Source organism: Hippocampus guttulatus, chromosome 15, assembly GCF_054856545.1.
Source record: "Hippocampus guttulatus isolate MCC_2025c chromosome 15, RoL_Hgut_1.0, whole genome shotgun sequence".
Taxonomy (NCBI): domain Eukaryota; kingdom Metazoa; phylum Chordata; class Actinopteri; order Syngnathiformes; family Syngnathidae; genus Hippocampus; species Hippocampus guttulatus.
The window spans coordinates 5,818,635-5,831,661 of NC_141275.1; the positions used below are offsets into that span (position 1 = coordinate 5,818,635).

Here is a 13,027-nt window from a genome sequence, read left to right on the forward strand (position 1 = left end):
TCACTGTATTAAAATAAAAGACAATTTTTAATGAAATGTGTTCACGGTAGGCATCCCCAAAATTGTGTTTAATTTCCTGCTTCTTTATCCCGCTGTTCCCGTCTTCAACATTATGAAAATGTACAGCATGGCGAAGTGGTGTAAGGTGATTGTGTCATGCTTAATGACTGCAACCAGCTTTACCAATTCAAACACACACACACACACACACACACACAAAGACACATGCACATACATGCACACACGCGCCAGCTGTTCAATGTGAAGTAGGGGCCAGAGAGCATTAGTCGCTGTTTAGCAGCTTGTCAAAAACACCTGTCTTATCATTTAATGGGATGATTTGTAATCATTAACAAGGCATCATATCACCCTTTGTGTCTTGATTTTCCGTGACTTTGTCATTTGTTGATTAGATGATAAGATACGATATTTTTAACGTCTCATTATCCCCTCGTTGCAAAGTCTGCACGTCACAGCAGACGGGCGCTCTTGATGTTATGCTTGCAATTATTCAGTGTTAACCTTCTTAGTTGTTTTTATGCTCTGATTTCAAAACACAGCATGAAACCTTGAATTTGTGTGATTTATCAGAGGAAAACTGCCTGCTCCGGTGTTGCCATTGATTGGTTTTCAGTCTACGTGTAGCTCAATCTAACATGCTAATTGTCACAGCGGGGTTATTTAGAAATAAAATCACAGACAATAAAGTCACCCTTAGGCAGGCAACGTGCATAAAATGCCGCCCGTCCGCACAAGCCACATTCCACGTTGTCCACCTTGCCTTCCTGTTTACTCAATCTAACGGGACACATCCACATGTTTGTTTGAGCTTAACAAAGCTTTCAGAGTCCCGAAATAATCGCCAAATCTGAAAGAAAAATTGTGATTCTGAAAAGCAAATGTGGTCGGACAACCCAAACAGTTGTATGGACGTTTATGCTGCTGGCCAAAAGAGAGACAAACTATTTTGATGATCTCACGTTGGGTAAAATACCCGCGATTTTTTTGACAAAACTACATTCAACACAAGGGACTCTGTATGGAAACAAAGTTCAAATTTACGCAGCTATATGCTAAATTCAGATGACAGAATATAGTGGCGTATTATGCAGCTGTATCCCGACATCATAAACAAGAATTCTTCCATCCATACATCCATTTTCGAATCCACTTATCCTCACAAGGGTCGCTGCACAATAATTCATCTAATGGAAATAATTGTAAAAGTAAGTCGTTCCTGGTTAAGGGGGAAAAAAAATTCAAAAGTACCGTATTTTCCTCATTATAAGGCGCACCTAAAAGCATTCAATGTTCTCAAAAGCTGACAGTGCACGTTATAATTCGATGTGCCTTATACGTGGATCAATATTCAGATTTCTTGGACGTAGAATTTTAAATGTTCTGTTAAGCACTTTGTTGCAGTGGTTGTGAGAGCTCTTTATAAATATATCAAGCTGTATTATGTTGTATTCCCTTTAGCGTAACTCCATCTAGTGGACGCATAACACAACCTCAGCCACTATTGTATCTTCTATTCTATGCACCTTATAATGCGATGTGTGCTATATATGAAAACAGTTTTAAAATGGGCCGTTCATTGAGGTGCACCGCCTTATACTCCGAAGCGCCTTATGGTGCGGAAAATACGGTAATTCAATGAGTAAAAATTAAGATCTGTTCTTCTTGTTTATCTTGGTAGAAAAAGTCCCTTGTACTCAGTGACACGTGATAATCAAGTGAGATAAACAAAGATGAGTGTCACACCTGTTCCGACAATGCCCCTCGAATTCCAAATGTCATGCATGCTTGTAAAAGCTCGTAAAATGCAACCAGTGGAGAACAATGCAAGCCTGGCAAAATGACTGTATGCTAGCTGTCTTGATGGACATTCTAATGACTACTCATGGAGTCAGTCATTTCTTCACCTTAATCTTGGAGAAGAACAATTTGCTCTTTGAGTTGATTGTGTAGTTCAGGGGTGTCAAACTCGGGTCCCGGAGGGCCGCTGTCCTGCATGTTTTCCAAGTCTCCCTGTTGCAACACACCTGATTCAAATGATCAGATCATCAGCAAGCTCTGTGGAAGCCTGGCATTGAACCTGTTCATTTGAATCAGGTGTGTTGCAACAGGGAGACTCGGAAAACATGCAGAACAGCGGCCCTCCAACCTGAGTTTGACACCTATGATCTAGTTGGACTTGCAATGACTTTTAATTGAGGCATTTAAACACACAGAGAGACGCTTCAATACAGAAAGCACTGGAAATCTAGCTTTTGCTTCGATTGGTTCAGCAAAACCTCACGAGGTGAGTCACCCCTTTCAATACAAGCCACGGTGAATAGAGAGAGCATCAGGAGGAAATACAGACACAATTGTGCTGATATGAATGCGTTGAGGTGTGTTCTGTTTATTCACCAAGGCGCGTGCACACACATTTGCCTGTGAAACATGAGACTGACCTGAAGACAGCACCTGCGAAGCGAAACATTTGGTTGTGCGATACCCAAATGTTTTGTGACGTGTCTGCTTTGAATGAGAATATTTCAAGAGGGGAGCTTGTGCTTGTACAAAAAGGCAGTGATTTAGTTTGAAAAAACATGCGGAGGTAGTCGACACAAAGGGACAAGCATTATGCCGCTTTCATACCTTTGAAGTGGAAAAGATTTGTTTGAGCGGTTTCTGCTCAACTGCTTTTATGTGCTGGTGAAACTGCGACACATTTGATTCTGTCTCAAGGAGAATAATACGACTACGGCTTTATTGCATGTAACGAGAAAGGCGCGGACCTCCGCCGGGGTGGAACGATTGTGTTCTGCCTATCAACACAAAAATCTAATGTGAAGGAAGTTTTCTTTTGACACCGTTACGATTGAAAGGTGCATTGATGAAAACATATTCAATAAGAAAATAGTATTGACATTTGAATCTATCACACCACCAATAGAAAATACTCAACTTGCAATGTGAAGGGCTCTCATTGGTGCAGTTTGTGCAGCTATGCAAAGTGACAGTTTCATACCGTGTGCTGGATAGTGTGTTAACATGCGTGTGAGACCGTAGCATCTGAAATCAGGGGTGGATGGTCTTGTGAAAGAAAACAGTGTGGAGAAAAAAAAATTCCTTTCTCCACATTTTCCGTTCCATTTCTTTTTTTTTTTTAAATAACCGCAGCAACATTTAATGGTTCCCTGCTAGGCACACGCCACCGATCCACAGTTTCATGGAAATCAGTCGGGCTGTTCTAAAGTAGCTTTAACTGGCTAATAGACAAACCAACATTAACAGTGGTGAAAAGAGATTACTTATATAGGCCTAAAAGGCAATCATTTAGTATGACCTTAATCTTGAAACAAATCCGAATAAATGTCATTGTTTTATTGTCTCAAATGACTGCTGTGAAAAAGGGATCGGTCAAATAATCACACTGGTTGTGGCTGTAGAGCTTTGCATTTTAGCTATTTCACAAGAAAAGTGAGGAATATATCCCACGGTAATTGAAAGCAGCGTGCATCTGTCAACTGTGAAACCTGACAGTCAGGACGGTCAAACGAAGGGTGGACAGCTGAAGGAATTTGACCATTTAGGCCGGAGAGAGACATAATGTGAGAAGTAAAGAGGGGCACCCGCAATAATATGCAGGTCGGTACATGTCCGCAGGCTAGAAGGTGTCAATCAGTCCCATTTTTAGCCACATTGTCTCGTTCACAGCCTGTTTCTGTGTCAGTGCTTATCCCATCACACATTCTTCCATGAATACCGCAGCCTTCCGCGCTTGCAGTCGTTACAAGTTGATCAGCTTGTGGCGGCGGAGGTTGTTTGTCTGAAGAGAGAATTACGGTATGTCTGTTTTGTCTCTATAATGAGATGTGTGACTCTGCCCTCACTTTTGCATTGTTTCTTAGAAAAAAAGTTGGATAACCGGGTTGGACAACTGGCGGCTTGCGATGAATGTGATTAAATTTCAATTTTCATGTGATTAATCCCTTCCCCCTTTGATCCCACAATTTTTTGAAAAAAAAATATACATAATTTTCAGGGGGGGGGGGCAAAGCATAAAGGTGTTTCCGCTACTGCAGTTAAAGTTTTAAAATCACCATTCACCATTAGATGGAAGATTTGCGCTTTGACTGGGTTACAACAATAGTTAATAATAATAATAATAATAACAATAATAACAATAACATGAACATTTTGACTGAGTTGATTTTTATGGAGAAATAAAAAAATCACAATATCGTTTGTGCCGTCAGTGAATGGTCATTCTTATGCAAGAGAGCCCTTTGCGCTGGGGAACAAAAAAATCCCAGTATTTGGTTATTTTTGTGTTTGCTTCATGGCCTTTATCGTTGAATAATGGATCTTTTAAATGTGCATTGAGAAATGTATTATGAAAAAATTAAATGTATCAAGCGCATGTATCTTGCATGTATGCATATATTTCATCCATATATTAAATTTTTGTGAGAGATTTGGTCAGGAAGTTGTTGGACCTACGTGCCCCTTCCCCCCCAGTTGCAATGATGAAAAATTGTGGCCCCCTCCAGCATTTAAGTTGCCCATCTTTGATGTATTAAAAAAAAAAAAGATATGATTTTAAACCCGAATTAAGAAGCTATTCATGCTCTCTGTACACAGTCAATGAAAAGAAGTGAGATTCCACTCTTGCTATTCTGGGCGACATTTGCTTGTAACCATGGCGACTGCTATGTAAGGCCGTTAACTTTTACACAGGACGTGAAAAGCACACTTATTATCGCCCCATCAATACCGTGCCGACAAAGGGATGTGCTGAATATGCGGCAGAAATTGAAAGCCTGCATTCAGCGGACACTTACGGATTAAATTTAAGGAACACGGCCTGTATTGTCGCACAAGCAACATTTCATTGGAAAAAACGAAATTGTCCTTGGTGTCAACGTGCGTGTGAAAGCTTGTTTGTGTGTGGATAGCTCCAGTTGAGAGTATAAATGAGGCGTCCCTGGACAACTTTATATAGTCAGGTATTTTGAATGAAATCAAAATAGCCACGTCGGTTTCCTGCTACTGTGGTTGCAAGAAGTAGCTTTGACCGAAGGGTGTGTAAATGTAATGCTGTTTATTTTGGGGCCGGGGGGCGTCATAAAAGCGACAGTGGTGCTGCTTTCTGCCTTTTTAAAGTATCGCATAAAGTGACTCCAAATGATTTTTGAGTAAAGTTTGATTCTTGTCTTTCTGTTTACCTGACATGCGAGCACGACGATATATCATCCAAACAAAAGGTGCTCTGTGCCCTGTGTTGTGTCAAGTTGTACAGCTGGGTGTATGTTTCTTTCTCTAATGATTAATGGGACTGCCTGTGGCGGCTGTGACACTTCCATTTGGACATTCGCACATATCAGGCTTCTGCCTTCGGGATTCCCCTTCAAGTGGCGCCCCATGTATTCCTGCATTCCTCAAATTTCTGATTACCACAAATTTACTCCTCAACCCCCCTTTGCTTACTCTTGAGCGGTGTTGGATTACCAATCCGTTGAACTCCACACGCAGCCTGGGAAATACCTCGGCAGCTCCCTCTCGCCCGGATCTGAACACTTAATTCCGACAGAAGCTGCAGTCAAATGCAGCCCAAACTCCTACTTAAACCCTTTTTTATTGTATCCAATCTTCCGTCCTCTCCGAGCCGATAGCCGGTGCATGTCACAGCTGCGCTCGATCCTGACTACCTGCTCGGTGCGAGAGCTGCAGCTGGGGGTGAATTGCACGCGGCTACAAAAACAAAAACCGTCTGGCAAGATTGCGAGGCAACATAATCTTTTGCTTATTAGCCGCACATAGTAGGAGCAAACACACATGTGCTAAGACTATCGAAAAAGCTGTGAGCAGGAAGTGAGATTCACGTCAGGTCCTGACTGCTATTCAAGGCGACAGGAACAATAAAAACAGCCTTTTATTTATTTATTTTTTTGCAGGGTTTTGTCCAAAAAAAAAAAGTAGCATATAAATTTGCATAGGCGGTCCAGTGGTTAGCGCGTTGACCTCACAGTGCAGAGGTTTGATTCCAGCTTTGGCCTTGCTGTGTGGAGTTTGCATGTTCTCCCGTGCCGGCGTGGGTTTTCTCCGGGTACTCTGATTTCCTCCCACATTCCAAAAACATGCGTGGCAGGCTGATCGAACACTCTAAATTGTCCCTGGGTGTGAGTGTGAGCGCGGATGGTTGTTCGTGGTTGTTCAGGAATCCCCCACCTACTGCCCAAAGACGGCTGGGATAGGCTCCAGCACCCCCCGCGACTCTTGCGAGGACAAGCGGATCGGAAAATGGATCAATGGACAAATGAGCATATTTGTCCACAGCTTTGATATGTCAGAGTTTATACCTCGGTTGTGGCCCTCCTGTGTAGAGTTTGCATGTCTGCCTTTTTCTTCTATATAACTTGACTTCAGGATCACAATTGGATGGTCAACCGTCAGCAGTGTTATTGGTTTGCTGAGGCAAAACTGTAACTTGTAAACTTTCCAATCACAGCCAACAGCTGCCCTCCTGCGAGACAGGGCCTATAAAAATATTCCGGATATAGAGGCACATGCATACAGGGTGATGTCGGTGAATCATCGGGTCATCATTCTATTCCGGTCTCCGCACTCCGCGCTACCACAACGCAATTATTGACGTATGGGAATAAATAATGCAGAGGATTCAAATCCACAGGTGCATCTTTCTTCTACGCTTCATTTGCCTTTATCCCCGCGTCTCTTAAACTCTTCTTCGGTGCCGGTGGCGTGACAACAAGGCAAGAACAGCTGTGAAACTGCTGATAGAGAAGAGCAGTACTAAGGGATAGTGACGCGGACAAGAGACAAAATAGAAGCAAGCTGTGAGTGCTCAAAACAGCTGATCAAGCATTGATATAGCTTGACTTCCCATTGCAAAGAAAGAAGCTAGAGATGATACACACCACATTTTTTTATTAACTGCAAGACCAACACAGCGAGCAACCTGAAGCGTTGGTACACAAATACTTGGTGTAAAACCCGCATGGAGCACGGATTTGACTTTTCATGACGTATGGTTCGGATCTTTACAGATGAGCGTTCTGCAGACGCATCAGCTGCATATCCGATTTATATCCACTATTACCGTATTGGCCCGAATATAAGGCGGTGTTTTTTTTGCATTGAAATAAGACTGAGAGTGGGGGTCGTCTTATATTCGGGGTCTATACATTATACCCATTCACGACGCTAGATGGCGCCAGATATTGAAGCGAATGCTGAACTTGACTACCCAGGCCAAAGTGAACCCCTGTCACGAAGAATAAAAATAAAAATAAAAATAGCGGTAGCACGAAGAAGAAAAATAAAAAATAGCGGTAAGAAAGAAAAGAGAAGAAAATAATAGAAGAGATAACAGAAAATGGAGAAACATAGCGAGAATCTGGAGAAAGGTGGGTCGAAGATCGGCCAGGTTAACCGGCAGCTGAGGAGAAGTTATGATGTCATTTACATTTCAAAAATCAGAAGCCATTCATTTACGAATGTGACTGTACTTTAGTTTACATATTTAAATGTTCAGATATTAAGATTTGAATGAGGCATAATAACATGCTGTTTCTCACAAATATATTGTTATAATCATTTGTTTCAGATGTACTGTAATTATTTTCTGTATAAAAATTAATTTGGTGTTCAAAAAGTATTTTTTCAAACTTGAGTCTTGAAAAAGTCTTATCATCAGGGCCGTCTTATATTTGGGCCAATACGGTATATTGAAAAAAATCCGATTTGTACTGTTCACACTGCAGGAAAAAAAAAGATCTGATCCCCAAAAAATATCCAAGACAATTGAGGGGACAAAGTATGGAAGTGACCTGCAGTGTGAACACAGCCTTTGAGGCAGACATGCCAATTATCCCTCCACCTTGCTTGCCTCATTGAATTATTAGTGATTGATTCCACACAAACCTTCAAAGACAAATGCTTTTTTTGGAAAGAAACACGATGGACACTAATCGGTTGCCCCTGCAGTTGTTCCTTGAAAATCTATTCTGAATATTTTTTGTCATTATATGTTGCCAAGCAACATTTACAGCATGCCTTTACCTCGAACCATTTTCAATCTCCAATCTTTTGAAATACTCACACCAAAAGGGAATATTTCATTGAAAAATGCTGGAGCCTAAACGGTTAATAAGTCATTTCCATCTATCTGTTTCCACTTGAAAACAGTCTCTGAACGGTGCCTATGTGTTGATATTTTGGCAGCGCTCGGGTCGTCAGTCTCCCGCAGCACCTGTGGCCTCATTCCTTTGGCTCACATAGCTTCCCAATGACAGACTGACACCATGTTATGAGCGGAGGGCTGTCATGTCATTTGTGTGTGTTGTGTGTGTGCGTGAGTGTGTGTGTGTGTAAATGAGCGCGTATGTCTGGGTGTTACATTACAGACAAGGTGGTCAGCCACACACAGAATGGGGCACAGGCAGTATGTGAGCTGTTTTGAGTAGCGGCTCCTCATTAGTTTTCTTTGCATCGAGCATAGCTGACCCCGATATTGCTTCCATGCTCCCCCCAGTTGTGGATAATTACATGGCCGGCTTACATTATGACGTTAAAATTAATCCTGCTAAGACTTGAGTTTGGATTTGCCTCAAAGCACTTCTTGCATACCCTCAGGTGTTGTGTCGAAAGAAAACTCTTGATTGTCTTCGTCTGGTTGATCTCGAAACTCCCCTAACCAAAGTAATACCGTCCAGGTGAACAACCTTTTGCATTAACCTTGCCTGCACTCCACACCCTCGGGACGAGTCCAGTTCACAGCTGTGCGAGAGCGCACTCACCCCAGGCAGCCGGAGGGCCATTAGAGCAGACCTGCCATTTTCAGCAGGGGAGCTAAGAGGTTGTGCTGTTGTCTGACAAGTCCGGTGGGCTCAGGTGAGAGCGTGGATGGGCCTGAGAGCTCCAGGCTTAAACTTCAAGTTTGGAACTGACAGCGATGCACACCTCACCCTCTCACAAGAGAGCTGAGCCCGCACCTCCCCCCGGTGTAACAAAGGCTGCACATCTCTTGTCAATAGGTGCTGTCTAGGCTGTTTTTGAAGTGTGGACTATTACGAATAATGGCAACTGCGAAGACGCAACTACCCAGGGGATCATCTCATCGCATGCAAACAGAGTTGAGGATTTGGTGTCTTGCTCAAGGGCACTTTGGCAATGCTTCGGAAGGGAACAGTCCTCCTTCCATCCTGTAGGAACCAGTGGCAATTTCCCTCTGTCCCAAACCCAAGTCCCTATAAACTACAGCCTTTTATTCATTAGTGCCAAAAACACATTTGGATTTATGGAGCAGATGTGAATAATAGTTTAATTCTTTCGGTATTTACCAAGGTGGGAACAGGGAGAAGGGGGTGTTTGGAGAACGCCATCCCTTTACCAGACAATGGGGGCAGCTCCCCTCATTCCATTTCAAGTCAGCACAGAGAGAGGTGTGCGGTGTGCATGGCATGTAGATGCAGGAGATCAGCGTGATTACAAAAATAATTTTGAAATTATGAAACTAATTCTAACAATGCATTCATTGAATGGTTTTCGACAACAATTCAGAGCGTTTGTCCCACACTGGTGTCACATTTATAAATGAAATACAGCGTCATGTCGGGAGCTGAGAATCTGTCTGCCTGCACCAAAAGGGCCATCACAATTGATGGCTCCACATTGCGCCACAACTTAGACCTGCTTTCCGCTGGTCTAAAATCTAGTCGACTATGTGTCACCAAATTGGGGCATGTAATTTTAAAAAAATGCCCTCGGTCTGTCGGAACGCCCAGTAACGCGTTAACGCAGTCTGGCAAACCCCAAACACGGTAAACTAGACTCTTTGAAACCCTTCGGTGATTAAGAGCTAAACAAATACACTTGATCTGAAACACATCCGTTTTTTTGGCAACAAAAAAGTAAGGTGGTAATTGACCAACTCGATTCTAGCTGGAATAAAGACAAAATCCTTAGAAATCTCTGTGACCTCAACTTTACCAGTCACATTAGGTCCACAACAAAATCAACTGCCAACCATCTTAAACAAATACTGTTCTGAGTTAGGCTTGTAGAGTTCAGTAGGTTCTTCAAAGTGTAAGGGTGACCTGCCAGCAGAGAAAGCGAGACACCTCCTACTGCCTTTCGAACACCTCTACTGGTAGTTTGTGGTCCTAGGTGGGCGGAAGTTGCCATATCAGAGGCGGCGAGGGAGGAAAGAAGGCAAAGCAGTTCTGAATTAAGGTGAAGAGTGAAGCAATAAACTAGAGGGACATATGAGAATACCTGTACTGCAAACAGATACAGGTAGAGTCTGTGTACACACACACACTGGGAGTCAGCCATGCAACCTCACTCGTTACATCACTCCGTAACCTTCCCTTCACACTTAGCCTCCCGGCCTGTGCCCACCAGTCCCCTCAGATCACAGTTTGGACATCTAGCATTCCTCAGTCTGTTGTGAGAAAAGGTCGTCTGGGGATCAAGGTCCAAGTGGAGTCTGAGCCACAACAGGCCGAGACAGGCCAGGCAACACAAGGAGGTCTACTACTTTTAGCTGTGCCGGCTGGGTGACTTTCAGAGACGTGGAGGGCAAATCAGGCATCCCTTCACTCATGAACAATGTGAAGTGTGTGTGAGTGAGCGTGCACTAGTGTGGATGTGTCAATAACGCAGATTATGGTCCAATCCAAACAGAATTAAGAGTCAAAACCTGCCCGTGTTTCCTGCTACTTGTCAAAATTTTGGCCAAGTCTTGTGGTACAAAATGTGCTGGTGAGGTAGTGTGCTGTTGCGCTTTTGACACTTACTCAACTTGGACTGAGGTTTAAAAAATGTCAGTTGTCAAGCAGCAAAGCAATAAAAAAAAAAGGAAGAAAACCGGGACTCTAAAATGGAGTTGGGTGAAAATTAGATTTGGAGGTGATGAAATGGCTTTTTCACTGGAAAAAAAAATAACTGACATGGCTTAAGTGTTTTTTTTCCTGAAGGATATTTTTGTCTTTAAGACACCATTCAGGTCACACTTGGTTAGCCGAGGAACATCAAGTAAGGGAGGAAACACTGGGCTGTATTCTTTTACAAATGCAAGCTGGACTGCTAGGCCTCAATGGAGCTTTGTGTACCCAAGTGATGGTGTTGAAATAAATCGGCGGCCACACTGAGACAAGACTGGCTCCTGTCCTCCAATAAGAGGGCTTTGCATGGTATCTCCCTAAAAAGGTGGATTCATTAGGGTCGGGATGGGAGGAAACCCTGCCCTAAACCGAGGTGCACACATATTAAGGGTTGCATGCATGTCAGTATTCAGCCTGCTTTGACTCCCAATTTCCAATGTGTTTTCCTTTCTTGCACTACTGCTGCTGCTGCTGCTGAGTGAGGCAATGCTGCTCCAAAAAAACACCCCATGAAAACAACATTATGGAACTTTTTTTTTTTTTTTTAAACAAGACCTCTATAAAACACAGCCCGTTCTGATGAAACACCGACTAGTAATATGGAGAATGGTGCATATGCTGCAGTAAAACCCCTGAACCAAAACCAGACCCAAAACACAGCATTGACACATTATAAAACATGTTTAGTTTTCTGCAGCATATTCTGCACCTGACTCTTTTTCTAATTAGCACTTCAGGCAGTGGAGGTTGCAGCTGCCACCACAAAAGCAAAATACAGGATATTATTATTATTTTTTTTGCCTTATGCAGTGGTCACAATGTAGTCAATGAGTTTGGGCTGGGGAACAAATACCTGTTTGCAACAAGGCGACGACGCTGTCCGATACCTCGAAATCCTTCTGGATGTCAAGTGCGACGCCTGCAAACAGGAGAGGAAAATTTCAATGCGATGCAGGCGCTGTTTCAATCATTTCGAAAACCCCCCCCCCACAAAACAAAGACATTTGGATGAGTATGATTTATAGGCAGCCAGAATCACTGGACAGTAATAGCGCTTCAGTGATCAAGTGCTTCCATAATGGGCGCAAACATCATTAGCAGTGGCCTGTGATAATTGAACAATTTGCGTTTTAATGTCGCGACACACAACGAGCCACCTCAGCGGGCACCTCCGTGAGATTAAATATCGCCGACGGCTGCGATCAAAACACACGGATGAAGAGCAGTGTTGTAACCGCCTTGCAGTGTGAAAACCCGCAAGGTCTTGGAAGGCATCTTCAGCCTGTTTCTGTAACCCAAGCACCTTTTTGCAGAAATGAAGAAAATTCCCATTGCATGCACTGCTCTCATTACAAAATGACATGAACATCTCTTGACATGACATGCGTTTTTCTAGTGTGTCGCTTAAAAAAAACAAATATATATGAAACCAAATGTAAGAAGACAGAATACATTGTAATTCATATACAGTATAGTCACGCATGGCAGCTCCCCGCAACCCTGAACAGGATAATGAATATAGAAAATGGATGGATGTTAGGGGTCCTCACCTCGCCAATAAAAGACGATTCGATATGCATCTCGATACATGAGGTAAAATACAATTCAAAACCGGGATATTGTCAAGTTGAATGATTCAAATGATTCAATTCAGCACGATTACAATTTCATTTCATCTGGTAGGATAGCTGTTTATTAATAAGTAACAATAGATGAAAGCTTTGCAAAGTCCAAATTATCCATCCGTCCATTCATTTTCTGATCCACTTTATCTTCACAAGGGTCGCGGGGGGTGCTGGAGCCTATCCCAGCTGTCTTCGGGCAGTAGGCGGGAGCCACCCTGAACCCGTTGCCAGCCAAATGCAGGGCACACACAGATGAACAACCATTGGCACTCACATACACACGTAGGGACAATTTAGAGTGTTCAATCAGCCTGCCATGCATGTTTTTGGAATGCGGGCGGAAACCCAAATACCCGGAGAAAACCCATGCAGGCCGGGGGAGAACATGCAAACTCCACACAGGAAGGCTGGTGCTGGAATTGAACTATGAGGTCAACGCGCTAACCACTGGGCCGCCTCCAAACTCTTCAAGTTAATTCAATTCAAATTAGGAAGAAAAAA

The 13,027-nt window shown here is 43.0% G+C and overlaps 1 protein-coding gene across 1 annotated transcript in view; it reads right to left on the reverse strand.

Moving 5' to 3' along the window:
- spns2 (SPNS lysolipid transporter 2, sphingosine-1-phosphate) overlaps positions 1 to 13,027 on the reverse strand; it is a 59,694-nt gene that overhangs the window by 29,740 nt on the left and 16,927 nt on the right. Inside the window, exon 2 of the mRNA XM_086131250.1 lies at positions 11,755 to 11,820. Within this exon, the coding sequence (XP_085987376.1) occupies positions 11,755 to 11,820 (66 nt within the window). The remainder of the gene's footprint in view (positions 1 to 11,754; positions 11,821 to 13,027) is intronic.